Raw genomic sequence first — 19,976 nt, forward strand, 5'->3', positions numbered from 1 at the left:
AATTAACATAAATGTATATTTTAAAATTTTTTATAATTTTTACGTATTTATAAATAAATAATTAAAATGTGTTAATAACTTAGAAAATCTCACACGAAATTTCCACCTTTATCTTGCGTATAATCATTAAATAAATTTTATTAAATTGATTACTTTTGGATGATGGTCACAATTATTAAATTTCTAATTAACTTATATTTACTTAAATAATTAATTTTATAGAGTTAATTAAAAGCTGTAGAAATGAAAAGAATTAATAGAAATCAAAGATTAATAAAAATTGATAACAAAAGTATTGTAATTTGTAAGAAGTGCGAACAAAATCACTTATTCATTAAATATTTGCTCTTATATTAAGTATAATATCTTACAATATTCAGAGTTCATCTTCTAAATAAACTTTAAAATATTCATATATAAATTTTTACAATTGTAAAGTCAAAAATCTTCTTATTACACTAATAATACACGTTAAATACGTGTGTCTTTGAACTACCTTCTGACACTTTGGTTAATACTATATGATAGTTACATTATATAAATTAAATACAAACATATGTGTAATTTAAAGAATTTAACTTGTTTAAAATGAAGTAAAACTTTTAAAAAGTATAAAAAATTTAATTAATTTATTTATTTATTATACTTTTAGAAGAGGTTACAAACTGCACGAGTTATTTGATTCCAAATTTCAATTTCTGATAAGTGATACAAGAAAAATCTTGATTTAGTAAATGAATTAACGAGTTTAAAACTTTATTCAATTTATTTAGACCAACTTTATTTACATTTCCGAATTAATTTGAATAGAAATTCGTGAAATATATTAGGAATTACATCTTGTTTCCAGTAACTCTTTCACTGATTTCGTAATTTTGATATAAGAATTTTAAAAAATTAGATAATTTTCGTCTAAAATCAATGTAATACATGATTTTCTAATAATGATCAATGAAATCTAATGAAAAATTTAATTAAATTTAACGTTAAAACAAAGTAAATGAATAGATTTTTTACGTTTGATTAAGCAAAATAATGCAATTCATTCGTTAATTATATTTCATCTAGAATGTAAGTTTTAAAAATCAAAGGTAAATACTAGAAATTTGACAAATATATTGCTAATATATATGTGTAATGTAAAATTTTTATAATATATCTGCACCATCAAGACGAAGGAACTGAAGTGTAAAATAAAAAATATAAAAATATAAGAAATCCATTTTGCTTGATCTTATTTATATGCTAAAAATATGACATGAATAATAAAACACCAATTTTTACTTATCAAGTGAAATGTAGATCAACAAAACAAAAATAACAGAAAATAAATCAGCATATTTATGATTTGTTTAAAAATATTTTATTACTAAAACACAATAAATAATTGAAATTGTATAAATTAATATTTTGAGAAGTGATAAAGATAATTCATTTTATTCTCTTTTACTTATAAAATTTTCAAATTTAAATTTTTATTTGACAAAGTTTATATTTTCTAATATTAATTACAGTGAACACAATTTAAAAATTTTTAAGTGGATATAATATTTAAAATAAATCTCAAGAAAATTATTTATAATTAAAGTAATTATAATCTCGTGTTTTACAGAAAAGTTTATAACAAGATCTTACTTTATTTATAAAATTTTATTTACAACAAATTTACACGGAAATTTAAACATAAAATACTACACAAAAGTAATAAAGTGCAATAGTAAATGGCATTCAAGTGTCATCATTCATTTGTTTCCTTTATGTTTGATGTAGAATCTCCTGAAAAAATGATATAAATTTTCATTATCATATGATATACAAAGTTTTCCTGCGTATTAAATAAAGTTATATACAGTTAATTTCATAATAAAATATTCAAATTGTAATTATCTAAATTAGTATAGATAATTTTTGTCAGTAAAAATTTTCTCGTGTTAAAATACTGTAAAACAATCAATGCTGCATGAATATTCCTCCTGTAACGTGAATTTAACTTTATTACTAATAAACAATTTCAATATCTTTCAATATATTATTTAAATCAATGTCTAAATTTAGTTTCTAAACTTACGAGTTAGTTTTTAACTTAAAAATAGCTAAAGGCAGGAGCAAACTACCAATCAATTCTACCTTATACATCATATATTCAATAAAATATATGAAACATTGTGGCAATTTTTTTCACTTTATAAAATAATTATATCAATATATTTAACAGCATGTAATATTGAAGATTAATGTGTTAATTGGATAACTGAAAATAATTTATTATTGATATTTAAGTTGTTTCTCAATCTTAAAAGATGGGAAGAATAATAAAATATTTTGTAAAAATATCAGATTTTATGACAGAGTAATATCATTATTATTGTTTTTATTATATATAGTTCAAGTTTAAAGCAAAAATTATATATAAGAGAATTCTTTAATTATATGTGACAGTTAATAAGTTTGTATGTTTTCAAGAAAATACATTATTAGATTATATATAAAATCATCTAAACTAAATATTTATATATTCTATGTTAATTATTTGATTCAAAAGTTGAAGAAAACACAGGAGAATTCCTAAAAATCTATGCATCATGAGTTTAAAAATAAAAGATAAAAATTCATAAACTATACTGGAAAATTAGAAAATAGGTTAAAGTGTAGCTAGGTAACCCCTATGGCGGCACTTCCGGAATCTCGATAGCATTTGCGATTAGAAATGCAAATTTTTAATTTTCGTGGGCCAGAGGACGCCCGTTCTAACCTAACCTAACCTATTCCATTCCCTAATAAATTACCAAATTATTGGTAATTTATTAGAATAGGTTAGGTTAAGTTAGAACGTGCGTCCTCGAGCCCACGAAAATTAAAAATTTGCATTTCTAATCGCAAATGCTATCGAGATTGCAAAAGTGCCATAAGGGTTACCTAGCTACACTTTAACCTAAAAATAAATTATTAATATTCAAAATATCCACAATAACATTTCTTGTAAATAGCCATGAAAAGCAAAGAAGAAAAGTAAGGCTGAATAATAAAAGCTGACTCAATTAAAATATAAGAAAGAAAAATGATGAATAATTAAATAAAGAATAATACGTATGGAAAATGTGATTTAAAAAAAAAAATGTTTTAATAAAGTTAGTTTAGTATATTCACAAACAAAAATCTATTAAAGTTCTCCATGTAATTTACTTATTTTTATCTATTTTTAATATTCTAATGGGAATTCTATATTGTCGAGCATAATAATTTGTTTTTTTAATCGATGTTTAGTACACTTCTAATAGATTTATAAATTAAATTTACTTATTATTTCTTATTATTAGTTCATTAGTAGTTATTTTCCTAAAACTGATAAGTTAGGATGGAACAGTGAAAAGCTTCTTCATAGTTTATAGTTCAGACTCTTACTGCAAAGAATTTAAATTATTAAACTCTTATTCAATTAATTTAATTATTAATTTAATAAGAGTTTCCCTTATATTCTGTTGGATATTAAGATAAGAATAGATTAAATTTTTAAAACAAATTATTAAACTTTAATACAATATTATATTATAATTCTCTTAAATTTTCCAGTTACTTTTCTGCTTATAAATAAAGAATTTTTTTTAAGTTTTAAAGATAATATTAAGAAGTAATTATCTTAGTGTTTTAAATTAAAATAATAAGTTTTATTAAAAATGACTTAGAATAATTTTTATTCCACAAAAAATAAGAAAATATTTTAAATAAATTATCGAAAAAAAAAACATTAGAAATGAAGTTTAGCGCATCACTTGGTAGTTGTGCTGCAATGTTTGGAAAACCTTTATAGAAGACAAGTACGAATTATCAGAAAAATTCTGCAAAATCGAGTGTAAATTCTTACCTTAATGCTTTATTTTCGCAACAATTATTAATTGCCCATCTACAATGCTGAGATAATGTAGGATAATGAAATCTGGATAATTTTCTACAGGCATGAAACAAGTTATCAGAATCATAAACCTTAGGCCTATTTCCAATTTTCTTCCCTTTTATGCAGCAATTTTTTAATAATTTTATGTGCTTTTTCTTTTTTCTTAAAATTTCTGAAAAAAAAATCATGTAAATTAAAACTCGATGCAAACAGATATCTTTACTTTTTGTGCCTTTTAAACGGTAAAAATTAACTACAATAGAATGTTTGAAGCAATTTTACGATATTTGGAACAAACATAAATTAAACTTTACAAAGGAAAATAAATATCTTACTTCTCTTTTTTGAATTTTGGCGTACTTTCTTTATGTAATTGATTCTGTTCTCTTGTTCTGCTACAAAACATTCCGTGTCAGTAGGATACACTTCGATAGGATCGTTTTGGATAAATTGATTCCTCTCGTCAATTGCCTGATAATCTTTATCAGTATTAACATCTTGAGAATTTGATATTGGATCGTGAAAAACAGTTTCTTCTTTAAAATATTGTGTTTTAAATATATCACTAACAGGAAGATAATCCTGATCCGGATAATCAAACATTTCCTCAATTTCTTCTCTTTCTTCTTCATCATTCTCCTCCTCCTCCTCCTCTTCCTCCTCTTCTTCTATAATTTCCTAAAAATTAAGAATTTTATCATTTAAACGAAATTAAAAATTCTCTTATCAACAAATAAGCTATCATTTACATTGCTATCTTCTAATTCACAGTTTTCTGTATCATAATCACAAATTACTTCTGGAGTCATAAATTCTATAAATTCATTCAATTGCTGGCTGATGTCTAAAATAATTTAAAAAAATCACATGTAAATTATAATGTCTAACCATAACATATTTTATTTTTAGACATAGGGTAAGAAGCCCTCCTCTGACAATGGAAGAACTGGATTTGAATTAAATTCAAACATCATGACTTGTTCATACTTTGGTTGTAGATAAATTAGTCTAATTCTATTAATATAAATTATACTGATTTATCTACTCACTAATGATTTATTCTTAATAATAAACAAAGAATTTTATATAGTTTGATTTCATGTGAAACAACACCACAGCGTACTGTACCTGCACCACACTGGCAATCTAGTCCCTAGAATCCCAGATAAGGCCCAAATTTAAATTTCGATATTCTTAGTACAGTGATGAGTTTATAAAAGATTAGTTTGGACCGCCTGTTGGAGAAGGCCCCAGGCAATTGCCTTTCTTGTCCATAGGATAGCGCGCCACTGCCAAGGGAGATACCTCTTGGGAGAACTTTCTATGAAGAAACTGACCTTATTTAGGTGTTAGACAGGTAAAGAAAACCTGGAAAATTTCAACTAGACAGGCACGAACCCGCGACCAACTACTAGTGTTCAGTTTTTATTCACACGGGCACTGGATGACTTTTAAAGTTTTAGAATAGGAGGAACAGCTACTGTTTTGAATAATTGCTACGCTTTATCGATACATAAATTATGCTTTTAAAATACACTTTTCACAATTATATAAGTAAACAATTAGCGATTGCTTGATTTTATAAATAAATATCGTGTAAAATATTTAAAATATATTTCAAAAATTCTTTGTTAAAAATGAATAAATTCATCATTTACTCAAAATTCAATCCGAAAATTTTCAATGAATAAAAAATTTATATCGTAAATTTCAATATAAAATGAGTAAATCACACCGAGTAGTTTATTTAACACTATTTATTCATATATATATTCTTTAAATAAATTGTAGTATTAGCTTCATTAATCAAAATCCTTCTTAATTAATTATTTATTACGAAAGAAATCTTACCTTCAAAATCATCTTCATGTGCTAAGCATTTAAACGCTAAAATGCACAATATTAAGATGAAACATAATTTCTTAAACATTTTTATGCGTCTAAATGCATAGTAGTAATGTTTATTGTGTGTAAACACGCAATTGCAGCCAACGAACAAAGTACAGTTTACATTACGTAAATTGATATTTTTATCTGATTTTAAGATTTATATTATATTTAATAAGTAGAATTTAATACACAAGGACATTTACTTCTTTAATTTTGATCAAAAACATTTTTACAACACTCGAAATTTAGCAAAATTTAAAGTAGTCTACGAAAGCTTATCAGGTTTCTTATTTTAGAAATTGGGTTATTTCTCGAGATAATATATGACATGTTATTTCTAATAACACAAATAACTTAAATTTGAGACATTAAGTGTAAAACCATGATTAAATTTGTTAACACGTGATAATAGTGCACCCTTGAACTCGTTCTAGATATGAAATCGACCATCATGGATGGAAAAATAAACCCTGAAAACAATGCCCTGATTCGCAATAATTCGTAAAAATGATGCTCTAATTCGTACAAAAATATCATGATATAAGGTCAAATGCAAGCTTAAATCCCTAGAAATAGAGAGGTTAATTGTTCTTTTTGTCAAACATTTATATGATGAATCTAGCAGCTATGTTTAAGGTGCCGAAATTGACGATGTGCGACCGACAAATGCAGTTTTCATTTTATTATACAGTATTTACGTATTTTATTTATTGTTTCCGTCTTTTAATTATTATTAAGGCATTTAATTCTGTTATTTTTACTTTAAATTATGTGAATTTGCTGTTTTAAGTTTATCGAAATGGGTGTGTTTAGTGTGTTGGAATGGATTAACACTCTTTCCGTTATTTTTAATGAAAAATTTGATTCGGACTGCGAACGATTCGGAGTTTGACATCCTGGAATGAATTAAATTCGAAGTACGAGGCGTCACTGTATATATACCGGTATATACACACACACCCAGAGGCACCCGTACATTGGGGACCTTGGGGCACTCGTCCCCTTTTCGTCTCGGTTGACCCCTTTTTCTAATTCCCAAGAGAGCTTCAATCAACAGAAAATTCGTGACTTCTATTCTGAAAACATAAAAAACCAATGAACGATTTGTCCATTCACAGAGTGGTATCCAAACCTTTCTGATTCTCGGCGCCCTTGCTAAATCCAGATTTTCCCAAGGCGCCCTGTCAAATTCTAACAAGTACAATAAGAGTTAGGACGTTAAGTAAAAAATAAATAAAACCGCATTTAAGATGATAAAAAAATGTAATTAAATAAATTTAATTAATTATAATTAGTGGGATGAATGAGCCTGTTGATCACCGCAGATTTTCTCAATCTTGGAATCAAACTGGTCACAGCCACCTCATTTCCTTCTCCACATTGATTTTCGTGCAATGCTTAGTTTTTATCACGGCGACAATTTCAGCTTCGCACAAATAAGAAGTCGCAAATGGAATTAAAAGTCACTGAGCTTTACCACTCAGAAGGGATATTCATCTTTTACTGATATCCAAAATTCAGTTAATTTCATGCTGCTAAATTTTGTTTTCAATGTATTGTCGCAAGCGAACTCAATAAGATTCTCTTCTTCTGCATCAGATGGTGCATTGGAATTAAATGGATCTTAAATCCATGTAAGATTATCGATATTATCATTTTGAAAATATTTCTCAAACCAGGCGATAAGCTGTAGTAAATGTTCTTCAAAAATAGATTTCATACCTCGAGAGAAATCAACTCCATTGGAGGTCAAAAACTGTTGCAACAAGGGGAAATATTCTTTTCCTCTGTCTTCATTTATTTTTCTTTTCCATAGCTTTAATTTTTTTTAACTGAAATTTTCTCAATCGATTCTAAAAGGTACATGTTGCCTCCCTGCAGAGAGAGATTCAGAGCATTCAGCTTTTCAAAAATATCACATAAGTATGCTAGTTTTACCAAACAATCTTCAATCACAAAATTTTCGGCATACTTGTGGTCTTCCTCTTTAAGAAAAATAGAAATTTTCTGTCGCCAATTCAAACGTACGAGACAAAACATCACCACGAGAGAGCCATCGCTTTCTCGTGGTAATGTTTTGTACTTTCTCGATGTGGTGTAGTACAACAAAGAGGTGTGCTCGGATCCCATATCCTCAGATAGTATTTTTGAAAAATCTTGCCTTCAATGGCCGAGTTTTTATAAAGTTTACTACATTCACTATATATTCTAAAGTCTAGTTCAATGTAGATCCAATGGCGTAGCGTAGTAGGGGCGGCAGGGGCGGCACATTTAGGGAGCGGCAAAATTTCACAATAAATAATAATATCTTGTAAAAATACCTAAATAAGGGGGCGGCGAAATTTTCCTCCGCCTCGGGCGGCTGACACCCACGCTACGCCACTGTGTAGGACTCTGATATTTTGATGCAAGTGCTTCCCTGTGAATAACGCAATGAGTCCACAGTACATCAGGGTCGCTTGGTCGCTTCGATCGCAAGCGCTTCGAAGAAGTGCTTGCGATCCCGGACATATTATAGAACGAGCACCATCATTACAGATACCACTGCATTTGGTCGACTCCAAATTATTTTCGAACATAAAAATATCAAGGATCTCGAACAAGTCTCGAGCCTTAGCACCAGCAGTGATACTTTTACAAAAGAGGTCTTCTGCAATGTTATTACTCTCTATGAACCGTACATATCAAATAAAGTGAGCATCATTATTATTATCTGTGGCCTCATCCAACTGCAACTCAAATTCCTTCCCTTTTAGTTTTTCAATTAAGTGATCATTGAGATCCTCCGCAATATGCTGTATTGTGTCCTCTTTGCATAATGTACTGATGGTGTTATTGGACAAAGGCACTTTTGAAGCTGCTTCCTAGCAGACTAACCGGTCATAATGTTCACCATATCTACAGCAGCCGGTAAAATGAGTTTTTCTGCGATGGGATGAAGCTTTTTATATTTTGAGATTCGATGTGTCACCTTTATTACTGAGTTAATGATTGCATCAGATCTGCTAGATGTCGCATCTTATCATACTGAATTGAAAGTGAAAGTAAAATTATGAAAATTTTATATTTCGTGCCCCCCTGTGAGGAGGCCGCGGCGCATACTTTGGGAACCGCTGCATTAACCCACAACTTCGTCGTATGTTGACCAAAATTCCAATTTTTTGTTTTCAAGGCCAAGCTACCTTCGAATGCAACCAACGCTACTTTATAGAAGGACTGATCCGATGGTTAATCATGGTGTTTAAACCTCTTTGCATAATGTACAAAACACTTTTTTTACAGCTTGTGCTTCCCTTTTTAATAGTATGCTGGTGCCGCAGAATACACATGAGGGATATACTGTATATACATATACATATATATAATGGCCGACCAATTGCATTTTTCAATCCCTAAAATCAAGACAAAATACCTCCCCAGAAAATGTTTTCTGAAAAAAAAACGGGTAATGCCACCAGAATGCCTTTAATGTTTTCGCCCCATTATCCTATAGAAAGGCTTGCAAAGGCTCGCTATATTCAGAATTTTCAATGTAGCGTACCTCCTTTTTGGAGTCTTCGAACTCCAAGCATAATTTAGGACGCAAAAGCGTTACGCTTAGCTGATGGAATTTGAGAAAACCTGCATCATTATCCTGTTCAACATTATTAATTTTAAAAAATATACCCTATTTTATTTGCAATAAGTTATATGATTTCTTTCAGACTGGTTTGAGCATATAAATTCAACTTTTTTCCTCTTGTGGGCATTAAAAATATTTTTCCCGTGAATTTTACCATTATTTACACATTGGAATCGATTTGATGGGATTAGGCAACATAACTTGAAGGCAATCTTCCAAGAATGGTGCCTCCTGGAATGACTGTTTTATGGAAAACTGGTACCCATTTAAGAGTTTGATCCGTAAACAAGACTTAGAAAATACCATTCGTTGGAAAAACTCAAATTCAGGACCAACTCCAGTGTTAAGTGGTTTTATCCAGCAATAGGGAGTCGTTGGAAAAATACACGATTTCCGACTCCCGAGTTAGTATTTTTTTTAAAATCGACTCCGACTCTCCATTTCTGGTTTTATCCATTCGGTCATTACTGGGAGATTTAGCTGGGTCTGCAATAGGCGGAAACTAGGCCGTGAAGGAACTAATATACCGTATTTACTCGCATATAGGACGAAGTGTGACTTTAAAGATTGAAATAAAGGAAATTAGATTTATTAATACAATTCTAATTTTATTTCGTTTAATTACAAGTAAAATATCAAATGAACGTAAATGCACACATTGTCCCGCAAAAATTACTGGCATTTTAAACTTTAAGGAAAAATCCTGTAAAATCGACAACGTAATTTGTTCATGTAAAACTGGACAATCGGGAATTTTTTTTTTTTTTTTTTTTTTTGCCAATTCTTAACAGTCGAATCCACTCTCCGTCGAAGCAAACCAGTGACCAAGCGGTCTTCGTACTCTGAACACTGTGCGTTCGGTCTTGGGTTCGCGCATCGCTCGGACGGGCTGGCCTGAATAGGGGCCAGTTTCTCTTAAAAAGGCATTCCCCTAGACAGATCGCCCAAGTGTTGCGTTACCATAACTTAACAAACAAACACACTCCGTCCTACACTTATGAATTTCTTCAATTTCCGAATAATCATCTGTTTCCACGTGGGAATGATTAAAACTTATATTGGATTCCCGTGTGATTTCAGAATTTCAATCTGGAATTCAATTCAAAATGTTTGCTTTTCCTATTGCTATTCGTCTTTACTCCTGACAATATACAAAAACGATTCAAACGACCAAGATAAAATACTTATGTTTTTAAATACAAAAGGGTAAGCATCCGGTAAAAAAATGCGAATACACGGTTCACAAAAATTATTTGAAAAAACGCAAAGAATCTTTCGCTCGCGCGTGTAGGACAACTTAGCTGTGATAAATGAATAAAAATCTCGTCTTATATGCGAGTAAATACAGTAATATATTTTGGTTTACCTGCACATAAAAATTTTCGAGCCAACCAACACGAATCTGAGTGTCTCAGAATGACACGGACATTCATCATTTTAGATATCTAGCTGTCAAATTTTATACTTATTTATGATAACTATAAAACACGAGCGAAGATACTGCCTTTTATCCTCTTCCATACTTTTGACCAGGACTGTTATAACGATAAGGTACAGTACAGCACATTAGGCATGTGCCTAAGTCCCGAGAAACGGAACGCCCGCGGTCTAGGAAGCCGTAAAAATAGGACAAATACTGTTTTACAAAAATAGTCGAATACAAAAATACTGCAATCTATTACCTACCATACCAGGGTCAGGCTGTTAGCTGTAATCGAGTGGAAGATTGAATTGTCGGAGGGGGCCCAGTCATGAGTTAATACGGCTCTGCTACTGAATCATTTGAGGTAAGGCTCTCTGGCAAAGAGTGTAATTCAGTTCCGTCTTAACATATGGGTGCACGCTAATTTATGCAAAGACCAGAATGTAATACTTATTTTCTGTCACCCATCGGTTGTATAGGTAGGCCCAGGATCCTACAATGCTGTTAAGACAGCCCTAGTGTAATTTTGGCCAATCCTACAGCCTGTAGCGTAGTGATACTTTACATCAGTAATTTTCGGTTAAGTAATGCAAGTGTTAATGAGTTTTTAATTATTATTTTGAATACAATTGAGAACAAAAATTAATAATAAATTTACCATTCCGAACTCAGCACAATTTTTGCTACGACAGGTTCATATTAGAATATAAAGTTAAAATTATTCCTTCTATAAATATAAATTTTATTTATTCTAGAATATGGAGAAAGTAGTAAAAATTTATATATATGTATCAATGAGAAGAATGGAAATGTAAGAAAATTTAACAAATTGTATAAATCGCGCCGTGGTTTACTCATGAGAATTTATTAATTCAGGTGGCGCCACGTGTTGTTTGTATTTGTCGGCGTTTTTGAAATGGATTAATATTTTAAATTAATGTTTGATATTATATAACAGAAAATAGGTAAAATTTTTCGATGCAGCTTGTCTGATTAACTGTTTGCGAGTATAATGACACTAACTGCAGGTAAGAAGGGATTTTTTTTCCTTTTAATATTCTGTAATTTGACATTAAAAACATCAAAATTCTACAAAACAAAAATCAGTTTAAAATATACAAAAATTCAAAATTACCAAATTAAATATGAAATTTTAGTATAAATATTAATCATATAATTTAAATAAAATGATAAAGTATTTCATCACAATAATAACTTATAATGTTGGGTTTTCCTACTAGACAGACTGGTAAGGTGTGAACTCTGAATGAGGGATTTGTCACCTCCCCTACAGTTATGGACTCCTCTGTATGAGTAAAAAGGTCAATGGAGCCATACCTTTACGTGTGATCCTTCACAAGATATTCGCCTCCATAGATCAGTTTTTACTATTGTTGGTACTACTGCCTATTTTCGACACTCTGCGTGTGTACTTCGTGTGCTACAGTACTCGCACCTTGGTACCTGAGAATCTGCCTTTGGAAGTAGTAGTTAGCCAGTCATCCAGGGGTAGAAATTTTGACTTTTTGTATAACATAACACTTTTAATAGCATTGTGAATTTCACAATGCTATTAAAAGCACAAATGTGAATTTATGGCCAATAATAAATATATACAGTATATGATAACATTGATCTCAAAGAAAGTGTTAATGTTGAGGAGTGAACAATCTCTAAAAGTCATCATACAAGCAAAATTGGGACGTTTAGTATTGGCCATAAATTCACATTTGTGAAGACAATGCATTAAAGGTGTTATGTGATACATTTATAATTTCTACCTCTGGATGACTGGCTAACTACTACTTCCAAAGGCAAATTCTCAGCCTGAAATGTGGAGGGTATGCATCTATGCATTATTAGGTAGAGGTTACTTCAATTACTTCAAATGTAATTGCTACTCATTAATTAACTGCAGGTTTTCAGTATTCAGTTTTTTAAAAAATAGAATAGTATTAAAAACTGTAAGAACCACACACACACCTTTTTGTCCTATTGACACTAAAAGGAGTTTTTCATTCTCATTTTGGGCTCCATCTCTACCCGACTGTCCATAATAAGGGAGAGGGCGTAATGAAAAAATATGACCCGAAATATTTGGATGAATTCATAAAAATATGAGGTTTCAACCCAGGTTTGAATTCTGATTTCTGTGTTTTTTGGAGTTTCTACTTTGTGAGACTGTCTCATAAAATAGGAACACCAAAAATAGTTGTTGTAATTTAATCTTAATTAAATTATCAGGTAAATAAATAGTAAATAAGATGTTAACATGTATTAATATTTGATCTAAAATTCTTATTTACAGGAAGAAGAGAGGCAATTGTATCCTTTGCATATGAATTAAGTACAGTGGAACTTCGGTATATGATCTTAATCCGTTCCTGATGTTTGGACTTATATTGAATAGGACGTATACCAAACCAATCTTTCCCATAAGAAGTAATGCAAAAATGATTAATTCATTCTCATGTTAAAAAAAACCCTCTTGATATGATATATTAATCGGGTTGTAAAATAATTTAAACACTGAGCACATTAAAAATCTATAATGAAATTTATTTTTTTATTAAAGTTATTACAGTATATTGTATTATATTATTTAAATCATTAAATCAAACTCTTCTTAATACTAATAATCTGTTTAGAAATTGATTAAACCCCTTTCGCAACGTTAGCAGATTTAATAATGTCTTTATTTTTCACGATTGTCGATATCGTCATTCTCAGAATACGGTATGCAACAGTTAAATCTCGAACACGCATGCCACCTTCATATTTCTCAACAATCTCTCTTTTTCAGTTCCATTGTGATTCTAGTCAGTTTTTTAGTTTTGTGTTGCTTTTCATTTGCCTTTTTGCAATTCGTGATTAATAAAAATAATAAAATTTTACTTACAAATTAAAATCAGAAGAAATTTAACAAAGTTATAAACCGTGGGACCACGAATGTCTAGTCTGGTCTAATACACCGATACTTGTTCATAGATGGCGCGTATAATTGAATTCAGTCGTATACTGAACAAATTGTATACCGAGCAAAATTTGTTTTGTCTAAACAGGACGTATTCCGAATTGGACATATTCTAAAGCAGACATATACCGAGGTTCCACTGTATAGGGATTATCATTTCTTGTATATTTAATGTTATATTTTAAACCCTTATAATCTATTATTTATTGATATTTTTGTGAAGGATTTGTAAAAGTTTTGCATGTAACAAACTATTTCTGTTATTAGTTATTAAGAAATAATATTCAAATATAGCAAATTTTATATAAAGGTGAGTTGCAAAATAAGGCCACCCAATTTTTTGGAAAAATAAATTTTTATTACACTAAAATAAAAATTAGTGACAGAAATAAATGTAGATGTAAAAGAATTACTTATTCTATTTACAATCAAAAATAATGTTGTTGCAAAAATATAAGGTAAGTTGCATTTTGAGTGATTTATCAAGAAAAAAAAAATTCATTATCACCTACAATTGAACAATTATAGAGATGACAACACTTTTTAATTGCAAATGCGAGGCTTAATTGAATTTGTAACACCAGTAATTGTTGTGATAACTAATTTTAACAATGGTTCAGTTCTAAACTGTCTTTGAGTGTGACCAAATCATGGCACTCCATCAGACTGGAAGTTCTGCTAGAAGAGCTACTGCAAAGCATCTGAAGAGAGCCAATTACATTAAATTTGGTGTGCAATATGAAAAGAATAATTATTTTTGTTGAATTATCCAAAAGGAATATTGAACAAATGGTTATGAAAAATCATTAATAATAAAATAAATGTTGAACAAAAGAACAAAATTATAGAAAAATACAATATGATAAAATTATATATAGCAGATTGTAAAAAATATTTTAAATCAAGATGATGCAGTATACAAGTTAGAATGTACAGTACATGTGAATCCCCAAAAATATACATCAGAAACAAAGAGAAAATTACAAATAAAACTAAAAGAACATATACAATTTATTAAATACAATAACAAGAATTATGCCACAGCTAAACATTGTAATTCCCAAGGATGTGAATTTATTACAAAACCAGTAAAACTATTAAAGATGAAAATAATTTTAAGAGAAAATTAAAAGACAAAAACAAAGTAAAAATAAGTGTATTAATGAAAACGGAGGAATGATGTTACACAAAATATGGTTACCAATTTTAAACACCAAGTGATGCATAACAAAAAATATTTGCATGCCCGAGATACAATGAAGAAAATAGTTTTCAATTAACAATCTGCATCATTGTGAATAAAAATTTAATGTCAAGTACAACTTGGAAAAGACAAGAATACATGGTAACATTAAAACTTAGAAATTATTAAATAGTAAAATAAAATATTTGTAAAGATAAGGGAAAAAACAAATTTTAGATAATTGCGTAGAATATACTATATATTAAAAGAAATATTTTGATTTGTAAAACAAAGATAAAACCACCTAATGAAGGATGATAGGTCCAAAATGTACATATTGGTTTAATAAAATCTCAATGAACTTTCCTATTGAAAATTGTAGTATATTGGATAAGTCCTTCAAATTCATAGCTAATTCAAAAGTAGCCATTAAGATTAATTTTAGTAAAGGTTTGTCAGTTGTCTCATATACTAGACACTTAAACACTGGAAAAGAAAAAGAATACTGCTGGATATAAGTATTTATAAAAGCATCAAGTTACACTGAAAGTTAAATATCATCTTGAATCTGGTCCTCTATGTAATCCCATCTGAATCATGAACAGAAAGATTGTGTGTCCACAGTTGCCTTATAAAATGCAACATTTGTACTTAGATAGTGTTGTAAGATGTTTCTGCAAATCAAAAGATATTACATATATGACTTGATTCCTTTCCTGCTTTTGCGTCATGAAATTCTTTCCTCATTCTTTCTTTTGAAGCATCTGCTTTGGAAACAATATTTGTTTCTCATCTCCAGATGCAACTTCTTTTGCAACTCATCACATTTGAAGTGTTAGACCTACCATCAATATTCTTGAGCAAAGTGCCTTGAACTAAACAAAGGAGAAACAGTAAGAGCTTTCAAAAAGCAAAAAATAATACTCCGTCATAATAAATTGGTTGAGAAATGATGTTACACAAAATATGGTTATATTTTATATATATATATATATATATAACCTGGTGTTTCTTATATATATATATATATAAGAAACACCAGGTTTCATCACCCATGAGAATGCTTCAAAGCAGATTCAACATAGGCATCCTGAAGCATCTTCAGTCTCAGAGGGTTTTTTCCTCCAATAACACACACAATTTGATATTTGCACATTGTTCTTCCGCAAACATTTTCACAGACTCCGTTTCATGCCATCTCACTAACAAAACCTTCAGTGACTGGAAACTGTTGTCGTCTTTGCAGAGAGTATGGACTTGTTTGAACACATTTCTCTATTCCAGACATGTTTAGCAAAGACATGCATTAAATGTTCCCTTTTTCATTGCCTTTAACTGACTAACCTAGCATAATTCCAGGAACTTTTTGAAGCTACTTTGTATGTGAGACTAGGGATAAGAGGCTAGAGAGGGATATGAAAAAATTCAGATGGAAGAATTCACTCAACACAATTAACTATATAGAAAGATGTTTGTTAACAGCAGGAATCTATTACATTATATTAAGAGACCAATTTACATTTATATTAATGTTTATATGTGCATTTTACTTCTGAGAGAGTTACAGTTTTCATGAGTGAAGTCACAATACTTGTTAAACTTAATTGTACTTACCACATTCATAAAATCATAATGAACATTTTCAGACAATAAAACTTAGTCCTTGATATAGTAGTATTTGACAAAAAAATTGTTAGTCTAGGCTATAAACTCTCTTGAGGATGGGTTGAAAGTGTCATAAAGGAAAGTCTACACAATTTTAAAAAAAAGACTAGTTCCATTGGATTGACACCTAATGAACTAGCCAAAACCACAGTATTCTTGGATGAGATTGGCATGAGTGGTGCATTAAGGGGTTTAACTCACCCAGTGCAAGAATCTGATAACAATGATTTTTTTTCTTTTTGTGGGTTATCAGATTCTTGCCCTAGGCAACAGAATTGTAATTTTTGCAATTTGTTCTATAATTTATTTTGTTTTTAACAGAAAAGGAACATGTTAAAATGTTGAATGTTCATAGAATCTTTTGAAAATTTTCTAAATAATCAATAAATTAAAATAATCCTATTTTATTATACAAAATTGTTAATATTTTTTAACCTCTTATTAATATTTATATTCCTTAATATATAATAGCTTTCTTCACTTCCATATCAAATATTTCTAGTTTGCGGAAGTTGGTACTATTCAGCATTTGCTTTAATTGAATTTCTGCTTATTATCTTTAAAGGTTAGAAATAATTTCACATATTAATTTTAATAATGTATAATTTGTGACTTTTTGAACTTCTTTAAAGGTGTCGTCTTTCCATATCCTAAAGGGTACTTGGCATCAGAAATTGTTCTGTTGTTTCTAACTGCCATCTTAGAATATTGCAGGTTATTCCTAGGTAAGTTTTCATTTTCTACATTATTTTAAGTATATAATTTAATAATAATTCTAGTAATAAATCAAATAATCAACAGTATAACTACATAAGAAGGAAAGAAGTTGGATTTTATCTAGTAGTATGTCAACAAGCAATCACTATTGTCCCTGTTGGTATTATAAGGGCAATAATATATTCTTCACTTGATGTATTTTTATCAGAGTTTGTTATAACTAAATGTTTGATAGGTAGTTACATAAATTTTCTTAATGAAAAAAAATGTATTTTAACAATGAATTGAATGCAATATTTTTTGATTTTTAACTTCTTTACAAAAGATCTGATATTTGCTTAGTTAATTATAAATGAATGTCAATATTCTAAAAATGTTTCTAAATAAAATTATACAGTCAACTTGCCATACTTTTTTGCTTACAAGTTGCACTATTGTATTGGACACACCATAGTTATTGTTTTTTTGAGAGGGGGGAAAAACCATCATTGCAGTAATCTTAAGTGCCCAAAAAAATGCATCCTGTAAGGTGAAAATACAATAGTTAGTTTTTATTTTACCCTTAATTATTTTCTCATACTTTATATAGAAAATATTTCTCCTAAAAAATAATATTTTTTTAAATAATTCTTAACTTTATTTTAGGCAAAAAAGGAAATCTGACAGAAACATCATATTCTGTGATCTTATCCATTTTACTTACAGTTCCTGCTATACTTGGAGTGGTACATTTTTTAGAATGGCAAACTTATGTACTGAAATTGGATGTTATTCTCTGTGCCATCCAGCTAACAATCCATAGCTTTCAAACATTGTTTGCACTGTTTGTTATTATTAGATTTATGAGGTAATTCTTAACAAAAATTTCTAAAATTGAAATAGTAAGTAAAATATACTTTTCAATTTAGGTCTACTCAAGTTACATAAAAAATCCCCAGGAAAAGCCATTTTCTTGTCATCTGTATATTACGTGGTAATTTTAAAAAAAGCAACTTCTGTAAATAGGTATTTGTAATGTATGGAAAACAAAACTGTTGTACATAATTTTCATATATGATGCAATAAATAATAAAACTATTTGTTAATTACAATTTTGAATTTTTTTACCTGATCATAGTGTATCCAGCTTTGAAAATAGATTTCTCATTCTAACTTTCCACAAATTACTATTCTGAGTTAATCATAACAAATTTCCTTATTCATTCATTTAGTATCAATATACTATTACACCTGATGATATAATAAGTAAAACATTTATTTCTATCATATCATATCTTGATGATAAAAAAACTAAGCTGACTGAGAGCAATTATGTTATAATTCAAAAAAGAAATTTGTATGCATATGATTGTTTTTATAAGAGAAATGTTTATATCTGATTATTTACTTTATTTAACAATCTATATTGTAGTGTTTATGAAACCGTGCCGGTGCTTATTCTGCAACTTGAACACAAACTATATGGTGTATTTTCTCGGACACATGGCAAATTTCATCACTAAGTTTTCTTCAGTTGATACGTGTATTAAGTTTTGTACACGTTTCGGGCTGTTGACGCCCCTCTTCAGCCAACTTTAATTCACAGATTTTGCAAACATAAAATTGTTTTAAAACCTCTCTGTACATTAATTAATTTTTATCATCTAGTCGATCTTTTCTCATCGAGGCCAGAGATTCTGTTGTACAAACGAATTCTTATTGGTTTTGTTGCGTATGACTATTCATTTACATAGTGATGTGGTAGATGGGCCACCTCGTGGCAATCTTCTGTTTATAGGCATTAATTTTTATTTTATTATTTTACATAAAAATAATAATTTACTTTTTAGTTTATATAGAAATAATTTACTTAGTTCCAATTTATAATATGCTGAGCCAATTTTCGTTTATTTTTATACTAAAGTTTTTATTTATACATTCCTTGCTTTTTATAATTTCAATGCTTTCTTTAAACTTTCTTTTATATGTTTCTTTTTCTTTATGAAGGATTTCTACATTATCTTTATCTATTTTGCAACCGTTTGCAACTGAAGCTAAAAACGTAGTATATAAGATCCCTTGTACTTGTAATAATAATAAGCACTATATAGGAGAAACAAAAAGAAAACTGGGAGTCAGATTAAAAGAACATATAGCCGACTTAAAATATCATAGAATAAATTCCGTTTTTCATGACCATTGTACTCTAAACGGTTGCAAAATAGATAAAGATAATGTAGAAATCCTTCATAAAGAAAAAGAAACATATAAAAGAAAGTTTAAAGAAAGCATTGAAATTATAAAAAGCAAGGAATGTATAAATAAAAACTTTAGTATAAAAATAAACGAAAATTGGCTCAGCATATTATAAATTGGAACTAAGTAAATTATTTCTATATAAACTAAAAAGTAAATTATTATTTTTATGTAAAATAATAAAATAAAAATTAATGCCTATAAACAGAAGATTGCCACGAGGTGGCCCATCTACCACATCACTATGTAAATGAATAGAGTCATACGCAACAAAACCAATAAGAATTCGTTTGTACAACAGAATCTCTGGCCTCGATGAGAAAAGATCGACTAGATGATAAAAATTAATTAATGTACAGAGAGGTTTTAAAACAA

The 19,976-nt window shown here is 29.2% G+C and overlaps 2 protein-coding genes across 4 annotated transcripts; one reads left to right on the forward strand and one right to left on the reverse strand.

Moving 5' to 3' along the window:
* Positions 1 to 1,668: 1,668 nt before the first annotated feature.
* On the reverse strand, positions 1,669 to 5,922 carry LOC136972362 (uncharacterized). 3 transcript variants are annotated; one of them, XM_067266932.1, is made up of 5 exons: positions 5,744 to 5,922; positions 4,642 to 4,736; positions 4,228 to 4,570; positions 3,863 to 4,064; positions 1,669 to 1,776 (listed from the first exon to the last, which is right to left on the reverse strand). In XM_067266932.1, exons 1-5 carry the CDS (start codon positions 5,820 to 5,822, stop codon positions 1,743 to 1,745), a joined length of 753 nt encoding a protein of 250 aa, XP_067123033.1. In that variant the 5' UTR covers positions 5,823 to 5,922; the 3' UTR covers positions 1,669 to 1,742. The 3 variants fall into 3 exon arrangements, with proteins under 3 accessions (XP_067123033.1, XP_067123034.1, XP_067123035.1); XM_067266933.1 differs by having other exon boundaries at positions 4,228 to 4,537; positions 4,624 to 4,736; positions 5,744 to 5,919; XM_067266934.1 differs by lacking the exon at positions 4,642 to 4,736 and having other exon boundaries at positions 5,744 to 5,914.
* A 5,791-nt stretch (positions 5,923 to 11,713) lies between these two features.
* LOC136972430 (transmembrane protein 216-like) lies at positions 11,714 to 18,457 on the forward strand. Its single transcript, XM_067267030.1, has 6 exons — positions 11,714 to 11,855; positions 13,136 to 13,152; positions 17,121 to 17,214; positions 17,282 to 17,374; positions 18,012 to 18,213; positions 18,275 to 18,457. Exons 1-6 carry the CDS (start codon positions 11,840 to 11,842, stop codon positions 18,291 to 18,293), a joined length of 441 nt encoding a protein of 146 aa, XP_067123131.1. The 5' UTR covers positions 11,714 to 11,839; the 3' UTR covers positions 18,294 to 18,457.
* The last annotated feature ends 1,519 nt before the right edge of the window (positions 18,458 to 19,976 follow it).

The sequence above is a fragment of the Centruroides vittatus genome, unplaced genomic scaffold (assembly GCF_030686945.1).
Source record: "Centruroides vittatus isolate TY-2023 unplaced genomic scaffold, ASM3068694v2 contig_290, whole genome shotgun sequence".
NCBI lineage: Eukaryota > Metazoa > Arthropoda > Arachnida > Scorpiones > Buthidae > Centruroides > Centruroides vittatus.